The sequence below is a fragment of the Anoplolepis gracilipes genome, chromosome 16, assembly GCF_047496725.1.
Source record: "Anoplolepis gracilipes chromosome 16, ASM4749672v1, whole genome shotgun sequence".
Lineage (NCBI taxonomy): Eukaryota > Metazoa > Arthropoda > Insecta > Hymenoptera > Formicidae > Anoplolepis > Anoplolepis gracilipes.
This window is the reverse complement of record NC_132985.1, coordinates 9,034,209-9,054,211: the sequence shown is the minus strand read 5'-3', so window position 1 is coordinate 9,054,211 and position 20,003 is coordinate 9,034,209. Positions and strand designations below refer to the sequence as shown.

Below are 20,003 nucleotides of genomic sequence, written 5' to 3'. Positions count from 1 at the left end.
TCATATTACTACACCGAAAAAATCATATTCTCATCTTAAGAATATACCACTTATTTTTAGAATATTTTCCTCTAAAATAAGCGCCAAAAGGGTTTTCTTAACTAAAGACAAAAATCCTTTAAAAAAATAAAAAAGTATTAGATATTCTTAATATGTAAGAATATATACAAGGTGTCCCCGAATTGGCAGATCAACTCTCGTGGGTAGATAGAGCGTGTTAAACTGAAAAAAAATCTTATATCATTTTGCTAAATTCGCAATAATTAATAAGATATAAATTAATAAAGATCGGCCAATCCGTGCCAGTTTAAACGTGCGGCGCAAAGAAACCTCCCAGTTGTTACTTGATACTAGGCGCGTGGCAAGACATAAACACAGCACGCACTGTACGTGTCTCTTTCAGTACACCCTTTGTACGTCCTTTGTAGAGCGCTCCGCCTACTGTCTCGTCGCGCGCCTAGTATCAAGTAACAAGTAGGAGGCTTCTTCGCGCCGCGCGCTTATCCTGGCACGTATTGGCCGATCTTTATTAATTTAAATCTCATTAATTATTGCAAATTTAGCAAAATAATATAAGATTTTAGTACGGTTATAGGGGGAGTTCTAACCCAGGGGAGCTCGAGGGAAGTGCAGGGAGGGCGTGAGGGGTCTAACGTTACGGGGGGGAAAGACTCAGGGTTCGAAAACAGATGTTTATCTTTGTGATTGATTTATAGCCGGGGGGGGGGGAGAAACACTTTAGAAGCCATAAAACTGTTTTTTTTTTATTTTTATGACTATTTTATGACCATTTTATCATTAGGATTTTAAGCGTCGGCGTTCGGCAGCTTTGTACCCTCGCGGAAAATCTTATCTTTGTAATTGATTTATAGCCGGGGGCACTTTAGAAGCCATAAAACTGTTTCTTTTCTAATTTTTATGATTATTTTATGACCGTTTTATCATTAGGATTTTAAACGCCGGCGTTCGGCAGCTTTGTACCCTCGCCGAAAATCTCCTATAAAACGGGAGTGAGACATCTTCCTTATTATTTTTTAAGGAAGAATTGCAACTGCATCAACGTTCGGCTGCTCGAACATATAAGTGGGCGCTCTAGAGCTCATAAAACTGTTTCTTTTCTAGTTTTTATGATCATTAGGATATTATGGAAACAGAGATTTTAAGCGCCGACGTTTGGTAGCTTTGCACCCTCGCGGAAAATTTCCCATAAAACTGGAGCAAAACATCTTTCATAATTATTAAGGAAGAATTGCAACTGCGAGGTGTTTATTTTTGTGGTTGATTTATAGCCGGGAGCACTTTAGAATCCATTAGAACAATGTTTCTTATTTTTATGGACATTTTATGATTAGGATGTCGTAGGAAAAGAATAGAAATTTTTGGCCGACGCTGTGACGAACATGTCGGAACGTTTTTATAGGTGCAAAAGCGTTGACGTTTATTAGCATGTGTCTGACGTTCACGCATGCGTTTTGGTAACTTATATTAAAATTTTAAATAAATCCTTTTTAATTTTAATATGTAAATTCTTTTTATGTTGCTATGCAAGTTGCAAACCCATGTGGAATCGTATATGCATTGCAAAGTACATGCTTAGATGGGAGTGCATAGGGGGACGGGGCGAAGCCCCGTCCCCATAAAAGAGTATAACAAAACTTGAGAGCGTAGAAATTACCAAGGCTGACAGTACTGTGTGGAAGTTTCAATGCGATTTTTGTAAGCAAATGCTATTTGACTGAAGCGCTGCTAGGCAAATGGCTCAATGAATCGTGCATCGATGCATTCAGTATTTATTTTGTAAGATTATGAATAAAAAATTATAAATGTAGTGTAAGAGTTCGGACATAGATTGAATTAAGATTTTACATTGAAACTTCCACACAGTACTGTCAGCCTTGGTAGTTTCTACGCTCTCAAGTTTTGTTATACTTTCTTATGGGGACGGGGCTTTGCCCCGTCCCCCTATGCACTCCGATCTAAGCATGTACTTTGCAATGCATATACAATTCCACAGAGGTTTGCAACATGCATAACTACATTATTTAAAAAAATTTACATATTAAAATTTCGTGCACCGTGCTGTTAAGTTACTAAAACGCATGCGTGCGTGACCGCAGCGCATGCTCATATCGCTAGATTCAGTCAGCAAGATAGATTTCCTAACTGTGAAATCTGTCATTTTTAACAATTAAGATCTCTGTTCGCGGGGCTGAGCGACGATTATCTCTGCTAGATTCGTCCGTTTCGAGCCAAAACGCGTCGAATAAGCCTATTTTGATCGAAATCTGAGGTGAGGCAGCTCTTCTGAATAATTACCCCTGGCGTTCCAATGTACCGCACGTTGTCTATAGTAATGGAGTCATCTTTGTTCATGTCGAATCGCTTGTTGCCGAGTCGCATTTCATTCTTTCTGTCAAAATAGACTTCATACACATGATCAATCTCGTGATTTCTGTCGCCACTGAGCAAAGCGCCTATGTACTTTTGCCCAAGTGGTCCAAAGTACTCCCGCAACGTTTCTTGATCTTCCGGCGTTTGTAATTTGTTTCGAACAAACGATATTTCGAGCATGTTGCCCGAAGTTTCGAAAACACCTTCGTTTACGCTTGTTGGTGCGGCTAACGGCGTAGAAGCTATCGACGGTTCATACAGTAAAACGTCCGATCGTTTCCTTTTTTTCGGTATCGCATCTTCCTCTTTCTCTTCCTCCTCATCTTTATCCTCTTCTTTCTCATCCTCCTTGTATCGCTTGATGGGTAAGATTTTAATCTTTGCGCTACTCTCCGACTTATTTTTCACCGCGATCGAGTTGTCGACAATCTTTTGCAGCGGTTCGATAATAGGTTTAAAATGGGTCTTGACCGCGATATCGTCATCGATGTTACCGGTCTTCAAAGCGCGATGTTTCTTGCGGATCGATTCGCTCGTTTTTGCAATCTCCTTCGCCATCTTTTCACGCTCGCGAATATTATTGCTCCCAGCCATATCGATAGAGTGTTAAACGCTCGCGTTTCACACCTCACGACAGAATGTAAGCAACGACTAATCGTTTTGTGGTATCGCAAACACGTTAAATCCGTTTCTGTATCGCCCGTTTGTAAGCAAGCTATCCTTGTCTATCACGAGAAATCCATACTTTTGCTGCCAACAAGTACGACATAACTCACTGAAATCCTCGTATGACATGTCGGTATTCACGTGATCGTTGTACACGTGTTTCAAGTTGGGGCCATCCCGTTTAAACAAGATTAACAGGTTCGCGTTGTCGCGTAAAAGATGTTTCGGTATTCTCGCGTATGTTTGGTAGAGATAGAAGCAGTCGACGTTCGAGTGGCGTCCATTTGAAAAATATTCTCTTATCGTGTTTTGTTTATCGCACGCCACGTCATCAAAAACGAAAATCGAGTTTGGACGTGCTTCACTCGGTGGAATAACGTCACTGTTATTGGAGAATGTAAAATAGCCGATTTCATCGATCGACGTTAACAAATTCTCCAGATATTTTGGCTGTTGCAGTGACTTTGAATACACGTACACATTTTCAAAGTGGACGCTGTGCGGACTTTCTATTAAACTAATCCGCAAACGATTGCGCGTATAGTATTCGGCAGCATCGTACCGTGTCTACGCATCTCCGTGTTGTCCCTCATCGAGCGTAATCTGGCGTCGTAATTTGTCACGCGTATCGCGAAAGGTTATCGCACGAATTTCATTTTCCCACTTCCGATTCGAATCGCACGCCTGTCTATTTATAATTGCGCGGAACTACAAGGTGTTCAGTAACGAAAAAATGTTTGTCCTGCTATCAAGTCCTTACAATATTCTCGGTTTGAGTGCCGAACAGCTACAGTTTGTATCTAAAGCAGTTTTATTGCGAATGTGTGGCAATCACGTCCACTACGTGTGGAACAAACTTCCGGAATACATAAAGGCGGATTCGGAGGTTAAATAGGTTCAAACCTATCGTCGCTGTTTCGAACATTACAATCGACCGTGGCAACAAACGCACATTGACGGTCCAACGCCGATGATAAAAGATTGTCGTGAATGTCAACGCAAATAGGTAGAGGTCTATTAAATCGTGCGATAAACGCGCTTCCTATCGAATTGCATATTCCTGGATATCAGTTTTGCGGTCCGGGCACGCGGCTAGAAAAACGATTGGCTAGAGGCGATCGAGGTATTAACCCATTGGACGCGGCGTGTCGTGAACACGATATAGCGTACTTTCGAAGTAACGATCTTGCCGAAAGACACACGGCGGATAGGATACTCGCCAAGAAGGCGCAAACTCGCATCACTGCGAAAGATTCGTCTCTCGGTGAGAGAGCCGCAGCCACAGCTGGACAGTGATGAAAACCAAGACGAAGTTCGGTATGGGTCTAAAGACGAAAACGAAGAAAAAGACGGTGAAAATACGAATTTCCGGTAGCGATACGCGGGGGTGTATTACCGATTCTGCCAGTGTTGGGCTCTCGGATCTCTAATTGATAGAGCGGCTGGTGTAGCAAAGATGGTGAACGACGAAAAAGCTACACAACGTCAGTTTTAAGAGATGCTACGTCACAATCGCGCCATGGAAGGTCGCGGATTGTATCTCGCGCCATACAAATACGGACGAGGAGTCTCAATGAGAAAGAAGAAAAAAAAACGTCAAAGAGACATTAAAAATGCCAGAGGGTGCAACTACCAACATACAACTGCTGCAACTAGTAAAACGTATGCACATTCCGTATTTTAAAGGTGTTTTTATGCGTGACTCATTACCGATCGGTGGTATATATCGAAACGAGAGCGGCATCATAAATTTGGATTAAAGGCTCGGGTACTCACTGGGTAGCGTATGCAAAGAGGGGGAATCGCTATATATTTTGACAGTTTTGGCAATCTTCGACCGCCGAATGAATTGGTGCGATATTTAAATGTGACAAAAATAAAATATAATCACACATCTATCAAACTTATAAGCAAACCATCTACGGACAATTGTGCTTGCAGTTTCTCCGAGCGGTCGATGCACGCGAATTTAAAGACATACTTTGCACTATTTAACTTAGTATTCGTTAAACAGTTTGGTCAACATGTTTATGACATTCACGCTGACTGGAAAGAGCAGCGTTCTCGCGGCAAACTACTTACCCAACGTAGATTTAAGCGACAGTGAATACGACCTCGGTCTAGTGGATTTTGAAAGTTATCACACGATATCGAACATGAATTCCTCGAATAATAAATTTTACTTTGGCAAAAACGATGCGGAAATTACGATTCCCGAGAGATCGTACGATCTGCAAGCGATACATGAATTTTTGAAACATATAATTTCACGAAAACGTTTGCAACACACAGTTTGTGATGGTGATAAAAAACACACTGACGACGACGATGACTTTGAGGTTGGAGAATGGCCTATAGTGCTACGTGCTAATTACAATACGATGAGGAGCGAGATCAAATGCGCCTACAGAATAAATTTTAGCAAGCCTAACAACATTGGATCGTTACTAGGATTCTCGAACCGTATACTACAGCCGCGAAAATGGTACGAGTCGGACGTGCCGATTAACATTATCAATGTGAACAGTATCCGCGTCGAATGTAATGTGACCGCGGGTGCGTCCAACAACGGCAAACTCGTCCATACAATACACGAATTTTCACCGAGGGTACCACCAGGATATAAGATATTGGAAACACCGGCGCACATCATTTACCTACCGATTATCGTGCGGTGCATTACGGATTTAACGACCAGGAAGGACGTTACACAATTTTCAAGGAAAAGAGATCACGATTAGATTGCATGTACGGCGGCGGCGGTAAAATTAGCGTGTGATGCTTGTGTTAAACGGATTGAAAAATGTGAGAGAAAACACAATCTTTACGACGCCAGCGACAACAACATCGACATTTGCTAATATTTAATCATCCGGCACTAAGAAAAAGAAATTGCATCAAACGTTGCGTTTTTACAATCTTTGGGATTCGCGTTGTGAAATATTTGAACGATGATTGACATTCTCAACATCGCGGACGAGCCAATCTTTGACGATCGTCAAGATTGAGACTCACTCCTACAACCCATTCGCCAACACAACGTTCGGACACAGTGACGAAATAAGAATACCCATACAACAACAGGATCTATATACATTACCGTACGAGAGTTTCTTATACATCGAGGGAGAATTGAAAATAAACAAACCAACTGCCGAATCCAATGTGATACTGCAAACTAATTGCGTTGCATTCATGTTTGATGAGATTCGATACGAACTCGATGGCGTGGAGATTGATCGCAACAGAAACGTGGGAATAACAAGTATGCTCAAAAACTATGTAACAGTATCATTCGATAGAAGCGTAAGTATGAGAAATGCTGGCTGGAGTGAGCCAACTACTGTGGATGGACACTTTAATTTTTGCGTACCGCTCTACATGTTATTGGGATTTTGCGAGGATTACAGCATAGTAATTAACGCTCGTCACGAGTTGATCTTAATACGATCGCGCAATGATAACAATTGTCTGGTTGGAGCTTCGACGGTGGAGCCTGTGATCAACATATTCAAAATACAATAGCGAATGCCACATGTGTTGTTGAGTGAAATTAAGAAACTGTCTATGCTGCGCGTTCTGGAAAGCGGACGTTACCTCAGCATGGGTTTTCGCTCGTAGGATCTGTACGAGTTTCCGCTGTTGCAGCGTACAACCAAGTATTCGTGGGCCATTAAGACCGCGACTCAACTGGAGAAACCACGATACGTTATCTTTGCTCTACAGACAGGCCGGAAGAATGTTATGTCCGAGGATACGAGTAAATTCGACGATTGCAAATTAACAAACGTGAAACTCTATCTGAACTCGGAATGTTATCCGTACGACGACATGAATCTGGATTTCGATAAAAACAGATGGTCGATTCTGTACGACACATATGCGCGTTTCTGCAAAAACTATTACGGATACGAGTACCTCAAACCGAGTCTCACCGTCTCACTGTTTCTACATTACGGTCCGTTTGTGTCATTGATTGTTCTTGACAAAACGAATCGGTCAAGAGTGCAACCGTGGATGTGCGATTGGAATTTGAGTGTAAGGAGAATGTGTCTAATAATACGACTGCGTACTGTCTCATCATACACGATCGCGTGATCCAGTACAACCCGTTGACCAACGTTGTGCGCAAAATCACCTAAGTGTTTGCGACAATAATTTAGAGAGAGGAGAAGCAGGATATAAATTCAAGTATTACGAGATGGTTGTCATTCTTCTTAACTGACGAAGAGAGATCTCGTCATGTCTGTACCAACGTTTGTCGATCTGCAAAAATTTATCGTTTCGAATAAATTCATCGCAAAGAAGGTGGCGGTGCTGAGAAGAGGAACTATTCTCGCACACTACATTTTTCGGAGTCCTATACCATGGCATCTCCTTACAAAATTCGAAAAGTGTCAAGCTTCATGGTTGATGACGAATCATCATGGACTACAATGAGAGGATGGAATCGTTGCGTACAGCATCGCGAAACGATTGATTACAACAGCTGTAGTTGAAGAAGAAGATGATAAAATGTAGTGTATCGTATACGTTAAAAGACACCAGAAACGAGAATGGCTAGCTAATATGCGACGATGCGAGAGAAAATTTAATCCTCGAGACCTTGGATGCTGATTACGACGATATCGAATCTCTAAATAATCTAGATGTTAAAAATACTATGCGATGTGAAAATGTTAAAAATTGCGCATTACAAAATGTATTCAAAATATTTAACTGGTGGTCGCAACGTCAGAAAGAATTACAAGATTTGGAAAAGTAAAATATTTAAACATTAATATGTTTTATCTCTTATTCCCCCTCCTCATTCCCTCCCTCGCGAGTCATTTAAGAATTCTTTTTTATCCTAGTATCGTCTCTCCCTTCTCCTAAAATTTCAGAACGCTAAAGTATTCTAGAATCTCCCACCACATTTACCACTAATCTTCCCTCCCCCACTACTTTGAAAAACGGGTCACGTATATGATTCTTCATATGGTCAGTGTTGCGTTAATCGTTCGTGAAAGTGGTCCACTTTTGAAATCTGGAAATATGTACTACGTCGAAAGAAGCAGCGGCGGTCCCAGCAGAAGCGTGAATAATTACGTACCGAGTCGTTATGAACTCCATCGTTTGGGAACAAATGTGACAAAAGTTTTTGTTTAACTTCTTTTTATTTTTCACAAATTGTTTTTAAACTAATTTTTTTTAATTTTATTTTTCTACAGCATTTCGTTGAAGCGTCGTGCGATTCGTGTACTAAGTAGACGATACGCATTGACAACCACGGAATTCAAATTCCTTGAAACTGGTATCAACGTGGGTACACCGAGTTACGTGGAAATTGTCATAGGAGATCATCAAGGAAAGGAACTGGTATTATCTCTCGAAACGTGGAAGGGACTTTACGAGCAACGTCGCAATATTCACGATTTACTGCGAAAGGACTCTAAAGATACCTATAATTTTATAAGCGTTGGACCGCTAACAGTGCGAGTTCATACGATTAACGATACTAAACTTATAAGTCTCGAATCTTTAAACGTACGCATGATGATGATTGAACCGACGTTACACCATATGTTTGATCTCGATCAATGCATCGATGTAACCTTTGATCGATTAGTTAGAATCACAGTTTTCCAATATCGCGTCCACTGTAACGGATAATAAAGAAGTATCAAATGTAATACGCGCCAGCGACGCCTTCAATAAATATCAACTCGTCGATTGCGAACTGGCAGCTTTAGTTTTTAGTCACAATATATAATAATAATAAAAAAAATAAAAAAAAAATATAAAAGAGAAGAATAAAGTTTTTTAAATCTAAATCATGATATAATTTATTCGCACGCATTTCCCATCCGTGCTTCCTCCCACCCGTAAACAGTCCCAGTTCTCATACGTAGCTCGTTGCGGGGGATGACGTCATGCTGGGAAGGGAGAATGCGAAGCTAGGGACCGCGAGAGAGAGAAAGAGAGCCAACATCTAAAAGTTAGATAGCGCGAGGCGAAGGAGAGCGAGAGAGTAAGCGCTAGGAAAGAAAGAGATAGCTCTACATTAAGGCGAAGAAGATGACGCGAGAACGCAAACGGAGAATTTTTTTTTTATATTAAATATTAACTTATATATTAAATATTATCTTATTATATAATTTATGGAGGTAGAAGGATAGGATAGATAAAGGAGGCACAAGCAAGCAATATACGTATTTAGCATAAATATAATTTTTATTCAAAAAGTGTGTGTATGTATACATATAATGTGTGTGTGTGTGTGTGTGTGTATGTGTGTGTGCGTACGTGCGTGCGTGCATGCGTGCGTGCGTGCGTGCGTGCGTGCGTGCGTGTGCGTGTGTGTGGATAAAATAAAATTAAAATTAGGGGAGGGAGGGAGAACGCGCAGCATCTCTGAAACAGAAAAAGAAACATCTTATTAGTATTTTAAAATATATTTAAAATTTGAGCATATTATGTAGAGATACTTACAATACAAAGGGCTCCTCTCCGAATAAACTGCGGAGGTCAAATATGTCCACGTACATGTGGGGGTGCACCGCATCTAATTCGCGGGCACGGGAGCCCATCACACCATAAGTCCTCCCACTCTTCAGACTCCTTTCGACAGGCCCGCACCCAGCGCACCTCCTCCATGTGCGTAATATTTATATATCCAGGGATTGGATCGGTACTTATTTGAAAAATCTATAAAAATTTATAAATATAAATATAAATAAAAAGATAAAGCGTATAAAATAATAAAAATTACTTACATCTCCGAATAATACGTCCAGTAACGCCTGGAACAGGGTGCGGGCCAAATTCTTCACTCTTCGAAGTGAATGGCAATGGTACCGCCTATTAACTCCCTTGGGAAGCCGTAGGCGACGGAATCTCGTTTCGAACATTCAAAAACGCTAATAGTTGCGACATCTTTTTTTAACTTTTTTTTAATCACTTCACTCGTTAACAGACAGGCACTTTATGACAGCTCCAGCAAGAGCTGGGTAACGTCTCGGTAAAAAGGATAGGGAATGAGCATGGCATAAGAGCTAGTACGAATGCCTACTCTTCATAGCTAATAAAAAAAAATAAAAGTTGATGTGAATTTTATGGACTCTAAAGTGTCCCCGGCTATAAATCAATCATGCGTTTTTGCACCTTTAAATACGGTCCGACCTTCGTCGCAGCGTCAACCAAAAATTTCTATTCTTTTCCTACAACATCCTAATCATAAAATGTCCATAAAAATAAGAAACATTGTTCTAATGGGCTCTAGAGCGCCCACTTATATGTTCGAGCGGCCGAACGTTGGCGCAGTTGCAATTCTTCCTTAAAAAATAGTAAGGAAGATGTCTCACTCCCGTTTTATGGGAGATTTTCTGCGAGGGTACAAAGCTGCGGAACGCCGGCGCTTAAAATTCTAATGATAAAATGGTCATAAAATAGTCATAAAAATTAAAAAAAAACAGTTTTATGGCTTCTAAAGTACCCCCCCCCCCCCCTCCGACTATAAATCAATCACAAAGATAAACATCTGTTTTCGAACCCTGAGTAAGACTTTTCCCCCCGTAACGTAGACCCTGGGTTAGAACCCCCCCTATAACCGTACTGATTTTTCTCTTCAGTTTAACACGCTCTATCTACCCACGAGAGTTGATCCGCCAATTCGGGGACACCCTGTATACACTTCTAGTTTTGAGGCTTTCGCGACCATTAGTCTAAACTGGGGATTTCTGGGTGGATGCCGCGTGATTAAACATCGTAATCCTAAACGGTTCGCAAACGTTGCAATTTGCATCTTCAAAGCTAACAAAACCCGATACTGAGCTCTCTTGGGTTGAGGTCCTTATATCTTGCAAGAAGTTTTTCTATCTACGGGAAAAATATACCGTTTTGCCCTCTAGTGGTGCCAGCGCAAATTAAGGGCGGTATGCCAAATAGAAGATATTCTTAAATTTAAGAAGATATTCTTAAAATTATTACGTAAAGAAGGAAATATTTTTATTCGTTAAGAATATTTATTAAGGGGACTTGTTAAGTATATATTTCAAGAAAATCATTTTTTCGGTGTAGCATTGTGCTAACATTAATTGTTTAATTGTATCGCTGACGAAATATTATTAAGTCTAATCTATAATAGAGTCGTAAGTTATAAAAAATTAACTAATCAGAGCTGAATTGAAAAGAAAATATTGGATTATGTAATTGTGATTGGTTAATTTTTTATGACTCACGACTCTATTGTAGACTAGACCTTATTAAAGACAGTTTAGTTTTCATATATATGTATATATATATATATGGTGGACCATTTTAATCCATCCAGTCGAATATCTCGAAAACCCGGGAGAGAAAAATGTTTCAAACAAAAGTTGTATGGTTTCGAGGGGGCCATAAGATGGTATCATTAGTTTGACCTTAAAAAGTCATTTGAAGGTCACGTGAAGGTCACTTTAAGTTTTTTAATAGAACACCCTATATATTTTTACATATTCTTGTAGCTTATCTCGAGAGCTTTCCAAAACACTTATGATAAAGTACTTATGATAAAGTATTTTTCATTAAGTATTTTTTGAGTTATGAGACTTGAAAGTTGCAATATTTTGACATAAAATACAATAAGATATCTCGTAAAATATTCATTTTTTTATTATCTTACTCTAAGACTTTTATGCGCAGAATAATGAGACAAATCAATTGGTGTAAGAAAACACATAGTTGTCTTTAAGAAAAAATCTGAATTTGCGACTAGCAGTTACACATTTTTACTTTAACATAATTATGTGTTTTAATTTTATGTTTATCATCTAATTTTAAAATATTATTTGGATTGTTAAGATCTTATATTTGCTACCAGGCATCACTACATGGCTTTTGAATTTGTAGAAAATCTTTAAAATCTGTAACAATATATAGAGGAGGTGGACAAAATAATGTAAACACTTGAAAAATACACTATACTTGTTTATTAATAAAATGTTGGGCCACCATTTGCCTTTAATACAGCTTGAATTCTTCTTGGAATAGAATCATACAAGTTCTGAATAGTTTCCAGTGGAATGTTGTCCCATTCTTTAATCATAACATCTGCTAATTCCTTCAGAGATGTTGGAGAAGGAAATATGTTTCTCAGTCTCTTCTCTAAAACTGCCCATAATGGTTCAATGATATTTAAGTCAGGTGACTGTGCTAGCCAGGGAAGATACTGAAGTTTATTTTGATGTTCCTCAAACCAAGACTGAACTTTTCGTGCTGTGCGTATGGGCGCATTATCATCTTGAAAAATGGCATGGTATTCGGCTGGTTTTATTATTACCCTAAAAGATCGTATTAAACGAATATTTAGGAATTCTAGATGATGAACTTTATACTATGATCCATATATTTCCAAATAAAAATGCCATTTTTCAAGATGATAATGCGCCCATACACACAGCCCGAAAAATTTAGGCTTGGTTTGAAAAACATCAAAATAAACTTCAGCATCTTCTCTGGCCAGCACAGTCACCAAACTTAAATATCATCGAACCACTATGGGCAGTTTTAGAGAAGAGAATGAGAAAGAGATTTCGTTCTCCAATATCTCTGAAGGAATTAGCAGATGTTTTGATTAAAGAATGAGATAAAGTTCCGAAAAGCTGAAACCCCCGATTTTGCTGTCATCACATATACTTACGTATTTTGATGCGCTGATTACAAATAATACCGAAAATTACCGCAAATTTTTTCATGGTGAAAACCATAAAAAATCGTTAAAAATTGACATTTCTTAGGTTTATTTTATTAAATACTAAAAATTTCAAAAAATGTTTCAAACAAAAGTTGTAGATCTCTTCAAAAAACGCATTTTACGTTCTATTCATTTTTGCTGTACAAATAATAGTTTTCTAGAAAATCAGTTAAATATATGGTAAATATCCTAGGTAAATATGTATAAGTACTACTCCAAAGAAAACTCCGTTGTAACCTTAACACACACACACACACACGAGGGAGGCCTTCGGCCCCCCTCCCGCACCCACCCGTTCACCTCGCTTCGCGTGGAAAGTTGCAAACCCATGTGGAACTTCGCTTTTCCAGATTATTACAATCGCATTCATGTTTTTTTTCCTTTCTATCAACTTTTGAAGATTTTATGAATGATGACGAATAAATTTATTTATATAATTTTTTCATTTAAAACTTATAAAAAAGGCTTGCGCCTTCGTAAAAACACTTGTACATATTATCTTCGCACTAGTTTATTGATTACAATAAAAAAAATTTGAGTTTTCTTTGGAGTAGTACTTATGCATATTTACCATATCCTGTTTAGGGGAGGCAGCTCTAATGACCTTGACATCGACATATGTTATCAAAGTCATCACCCTGAGTAATCTTCAAAAGGTTTTAACCGTCGCTCGTTATTTGTTAGAAAGTTATAAACAAAAAAATTTTAAATAAATAACTATAGTTTTTACAGTTAATTGTTACAATTTTTGTGTAAGTGGAGAAGTGTATGCGAGCCCCCCACCTTGTGTAAATGGAGAAGTACATGCATGGATACAATGGGTTCCGGCCCCCTGCGGGGGCCTCCACTTCCAGAAAAAGTAACCTAACCCAAACCAAATTCCGATTTTGAGTGGTAATAGGTTTGTATTAAGTTATTTTTTCGGATATACAGGTAACAGGGTATATCTTTAACTTGGATTTTCTCGAAAACTGTCAGTCATACAGCAAAAATGAATACAACATAAAATGCGTATTTTGAAGAGATCTACAACTTTTGTTTGAAACATTTTTTGAAATTTTCAGTATTTAATCAAATAAACGCAAGAAGTGTCAATTTATAACGATTTTTTATGGTTTTTGCCATGAAAATAAAATTTGTGGTAATTTTCGGTATTATTTTCGTAATCAGCGCATCAAAATACGTAAGTGTACGTGATGACAGCAAAATCGGGGGTTTCAGCTTTTCGGAACTACATCCAAAGAATGGGACAACATTTCACTGGAAACTATTCAGAACTTGTATGATTCTATTCTAAGAAGAATTAAAGCTGTATTAAAGGCAAATGGTGGCCCAACACCTTATGAATAAACAAGTATAGTGTATTTTACAAGTATTCACATTATTTTGTCCACCTCCTGTATATATTGTTACAGATTTTAAAGATTTTCTACAAATTCAAAAGCCATATAGTGATGCCTGGTAGCAAATATAAGATCTTAACAATCCAAATAATATTTTAGACAACAAGTTAGATAATAAACATAAAATGTATAACTTTATATACATATGTAAACGTTCAATATTTATTATTTAAAAGATTCACACAGTTTTTATGAAAATTGGGATTAGATTAAATTGGCTGAAATAAATAGGTTATAAAAAATAATTGCTATAGTTAGCTCTGATTTATATTATGTCTATTTATTATTGTTCTCAATTGTCTCTTATTGTAAGAGCAAGAATCAATATAAATATCAACATATATAATTAAAGTTTTCTATGAAACCGATTACTTATTCATAAAAATTTCTGGAATCATACCAAGTAGAATAAATTAAATTAGAGATCCCATCTTTAAAATTCTAAAGAACTTATCTTCAATATTTTAATAAATGCGTAGACGGATTTAATTTCTACTCTCCCTTGAATTTGATTTATATTTATAATTTTTTGTCGTAGATTTTTTTGCTACCATTTTGAATATTTTTCAACTTACCAATAAATTCTGATTTCATAGATGTATTTGCAAATGGAATCTCATCGACTTCATTTCTCACAGTCACACTATCAGATTGATGGTCCGGTTTGATATTTCGTAAAATGTGATGACTGTTACTCTTGAACATCATATCCTTGATATTATAACATGCAAGAAAAATCATGTAAGCGTTATAGAACCGCATGCTCTTAATATAAATAAATAATATATACAAAAATAAATAAAGTTGCTAATAAATTTATTTTATAATATCGACTTGATATGTTTATTTATATTAAAATTAATAAATTCTAATTAATAATATATTTAATGCAGTATAGTTACATCTTTTAAAATTTATTTTCATTGTTCTCTTAAAACATCTTCTTGAATGTCAAACATGATTTATATATTAGAGAGAAAGTCTCGCAGAACAGATTAATAAAGATCAATAAGAATTTATAACCGATTCTTTAGAATAGAAAATAATACATAAAAGTGTAACTGTTTTCAATTCCTAAAGTAAGTTTGTCTAACAGTTTGGTTTTTCATACTGGATTAATTAACTTTTCTAAACAAGCGATTTTATTTTAACTTCCGGAGAAAAAAGTATTATAAATATTATATTTTTTACAGACATAAAAATTATATAAAATTCATATTTAAACTTTTGTCAAATTTCTTTTTGGTTATTATATTTTTTAATATATGTATTTCATTATGTTTTTTCATGTAAAGTAATTATAAAAAGCACAATGTTATAAACTTTTAATTAATATTATCTTGATAAAAATGTGTGCATATCTAAATATATGAATAAAATGTACAATACATATTGATTTAAATTCGAGTGAATAACAAATAAATCCTCCTATGTATGTTGATTTGACTATTGACCTTCAGAGTTAATTAATACAAATCATTCCATTATTTGATATTCAACTTTCTCTGTTTCAATGTTTAATAAATGTTCCGTTACATATATAACTTATCATTAACAAAAAATGATGCTTACTTTCTAAATCATTTTTGTTATATAAAGATTAAATTAGTATAAGCTAATTTAATATAAATCTTATTATAATAATATATAATGTTATAGTAAATATATAGAAAAAAATTTTAGGAATTCCAAAAACACATGAAAATTAATTCAAGTATTACGATATGTACCTCATTAATGTTAAAAATTCTTGTTAAGAAGCAAATACAGAAAAAGACAAAGCTAATATAGTCAAAGTTTAATATACTCTCAATTAAGTTTAATTTTGTACTGTACAATATCAAAATTGTAAACAAAATTTCCGAAATTTATACACACCTTTTTACAATTTTTTTCATAACATCATACACATTCTATAATTTTATGTTCTATACAGTTTTATTTTATTATTATACATATATATTATATATTATTATATATTTATCATTAAATGGTATATATTTATCATTATACGGTATATATTTTATTATCATACAGTATTAGTCATATAAATAAACTGTAAAAAATCAATTGTTTTTTAACCAAATGAAAAAATAGTTTACCTGAATGATATTTAAATCCTCCTGGAAGATGTCCGAAGCAGCATAATCGTTTGATGAAAGCGCGATAGCTGCTTGCACCAGTATTAAACTTTTCAATAAAACGCATAGTCTCGTTCTAATCATAGTAATTTTCTTTTTTTTCTGTGAACATTTACACTTAATCAGTTTTCGTTCAATCCTGAATCAGCGATTACTTTTCTCAATCTACTAGATAATATTTTAACTTGCTAATCGAATCGATGCTTACTTATGTTTTCGATAAATTCTTTATTTTCAAATAGCAAGTTATTATTTTTCAATATTACGTTTTAAAAATTTCTCTTTACGATCGATTACGATATGTATCTTATAATCAAATTAGGAAACTTTTAATAAATATAAATAATATTATGATTTTTTCGATAAAAGCCAATAACAACAAGAAGTGATTCATTCAATTATATTAAAAATACAAATGTAAAACAATAATAGAATTATTATCAGGCTTTTTTGTAATTTCTCCAATATTCCAATAGAGAAAAAATCTAGCAAAAAGATAATCAAACAAATTATAAACAATACTAAAATTATAAAAGTATGAACCTTCTATCACTTTTAGCGTTATGTAAAGTATTACCAAATATATGTAAATATTTGCTGTATTTTTGGTTTACTAAAATATAAAATGTAACAAATTACATCCTCTTATACGTATTATACTATACGTGCTTTCTCCACTATTTAAAAATTCACTATTCATGCACGTTATAAAGTTTATATAACGATTTGAATCAAGACGCACAATTCGGTTGTACTCTTTAGTAGCGATCACAATAGTAACTAACTCTGTCCATTCGATTTGATTGTCTTGTCATTTAAGCCATGTGCTATACAATCGTTTTTTTATGATTCATTCCGCGATAACATTTTCGGGCCTACTTACTTTAATAGACTTACATTACTAAACTGCATAGCAAAATTAATCAAACATTTTATATTTTATTATGATTTTATTATTTTTAATCTGATAAATATTAATCAGAGAAATTCTCATAAAATTTTTTTCCATACTGTGGCGACGCTGATGCCGATGCGACACCGACGCCAATGCGACGTGACGCGACAACAACAATCACACGGCATTGCCGAACATGATTGACGTGATTGTCCCATGTTGACCATGATTCTCATGGTAAATTCTAAGAGAAAATTCTCTCATCTATGTGCGTGAGTGTATTCGTTTAAGTCGGTATAATTTCTAATAAAAAAAAAAATCGTTTATTATTCGGTGTGTCACGGTGTGTCAACGTCTCGTTGCGAGTCAATTCCAGACGTATACAATTATCCAGCAGAAGACATCAAACATTTCTACAAGGTAAGAATAAGTGAGTGAGAGAGAGAGAGAGAGAGAGAGAGAGAGAGATAGAAAGAGAAAGAGAGAAAGAGAGAGAGAGTCGACATACACACGTACACACATACGCACACATCGCGTGTAGATAACAGCTGATCGCAGCGAGCGCCTCGCGTAATGAGCTCGCGTCGGATAATGAGTTGCGCCGCTTCTGCCTACCGCCTGTACGCGTGCCGTAATTCGCTACCTATTTTCTTTTATAATTTGAAAACTAAGCTTCGGATAAAATTTTGCCAAAGGAAAAATCGTCTCAGAATTTATTCAGGAATACGACATTTCAAGGACAAACGGTTGTTTTGAATCACCCTATATATAAATATATATTCATTCATGTAAATTTATGTATATTTTTATTTACTGTAAATATACATTATATATATTCATTCATTCATGTAAATTTATGTATATTTTTATTATATTATGTTATATGTTAATAATAAATTATTTTTATGTAGAGAATGTGAAATAACCAATTTCGTCTATCGATGTCAATAAATTTTCCAAATATTGATATTTCGATTGTTGAAGCAATTTTAAGTATACGTATAGGTTTTCAAAGTGAACACCGTATGGACTTTCAATTAGACTTATCAATACATTAGTCTTACCACATTTCGAAGGACCACAAATAATACCGCGTATAGTAATTGGTAACATGTTTCCACGCTTGCAAATTTCTTTTTCAAGCATTAGTCTATTGTCAAAATTTATAACTTTGATTATCGTCGCTTGCCGCACAAATCGCATTTTGAGAATAAATCATGGAAGGACCTATTTATAGATATGCACCGAATCGAAACCGCTCAGTATTGAAAATGTTTTTTCATCTGTCGGACGACAGTCATATTCTCGAGCTTACCTCTGAACAGTTGCAATATATACCAAAGATTATTTTATTGAGACACTTTAGCTGCTACGTGGAACAACTGTGAGACAAACTTCCCGAACATATAAAGGTTGATTCTGAAGTACGACAGTATCGTAGATGTTTGCGACATTATAATTTACCATGGCAGCAAACACATATCGATGGTCTAGCACCATTTATAAAAGATTGCTACGAATGTCAGCGAGAATTATAAGAGGTAGTGGGCTATTGAATCGTGCGATAAACGCGCTTCCTATCGAATTGCATATTCCTGGATATCAGTTTTGCGGACCGGGAACTCGTTTAAAAGAACGATTGGCTAGAGGCGATCGAGGTATCAATCCATTAGATGCTGCGTGTCGCGAGTACGATATAACTTACTCGCGAAGCAACGACCTCGGCGAACGACACGTTGCGGATCGTATACTAGCTGTGAAGGCGCGAAAACGTATTACCGCGAGGGATTCGACTCTTGGTGAAAGAGCGGCTGCTACAGCTGTTTGGACGACCATAAAGACAAAAACGAAATTTGGTATGGGAATGAAGATGAAAAAATCACTAAAAAAGAAAAAGATGTTGAAAAAACGAATACTTCCAGTAGCAAAGCGTGGTGGTATTTTACCGATTTTAACATTGTTGGGAGTAGTTGGTTCTTTAGCTGGTGGAGCAGCGGGAATCGCAAAAGCTATAAACGATAGCAAGACCGCGCAACGCCAATTCGAATGCAACGTCACAATCGTGCTATGGAAGGTCGTGGACTTTATCTCGCTCCGTACAAGCGTGGACGCGGGTTCTCAACGACTGCTAAAAAAAACGTAAAAAAACGTTAAAAATGCCTACGGGTGTAACAATCATGCGTCTTATCAAAATTATAATCAGAGTATTTGCGGACAATTGTGTTCAAACGATGCAATTTCTTCAAACGATTAAATTTAAAACCTAACACTCTACTATCATGACTCAGTATTCGACATGTCACTGACACTTACGTTGACTGGTAAGAGTAGCGTTCTTGCTGTAAACTACTTTCCAGCCATAGATTTGAACGGTGATGATTACGAACTTGGTTTAACGGATTTTCATACGATACCGAACGTGAATTCCTCGAATAATAAATTTTACTTGGACAACGACGACAAGGAAATTACGATTCCCGAAGGATCGTACGAATTGCATGATATAAATGAATATCTAACGCATGCAATTTTACAATACGATTCCCACAACATTGTTAACAATAATGAGAAATATCCAATAGTGATTCGCGCTAATCATAATACGTTGAAAAGTGAAATTAAATGCGCATACAGAATAAATTTTAATAAGCCCAACAACATAGGATCGTTGTTGGGATTCTCGAATCGTGTATTGCAGCCGCGGAAATGGTACGAATCGAATGTATCGATAAATATTATTAACGTAAACATTATTTGTATAGAATGCAGTGTGACCGCTGGTGCATATAGCA

General features: G+C 36.2%; 1 protein-coding gene across 1 annotated transcript in view; it reads right to left on the bottom strand.

Moving 5' to 3' along the window:
* Nucleotides 1-16,411, bottom strand: part of LOC140674633 (proto-oncogene tyrosine-protein kinase ROS-like) — an 89,075-nt gene extending 72,664 nt beyond the window's left edge. Inside the window, 2 exon segments of the mRNA XM_072908313.1 lie at nucleotides 14,751-14,886; nucleotides 16,278-16,411. Coding sequence (XP_072764414.1) covers nucleotides 14,751-14,886; nucleotides 16,278-16,400 — 259 coding nt within the window. The 5' untranslated portion in view covers nucleotides 16,401-16,411.
* Nucleotides 16,412-20,003: the final 3,592 nt, after the last annotated feature.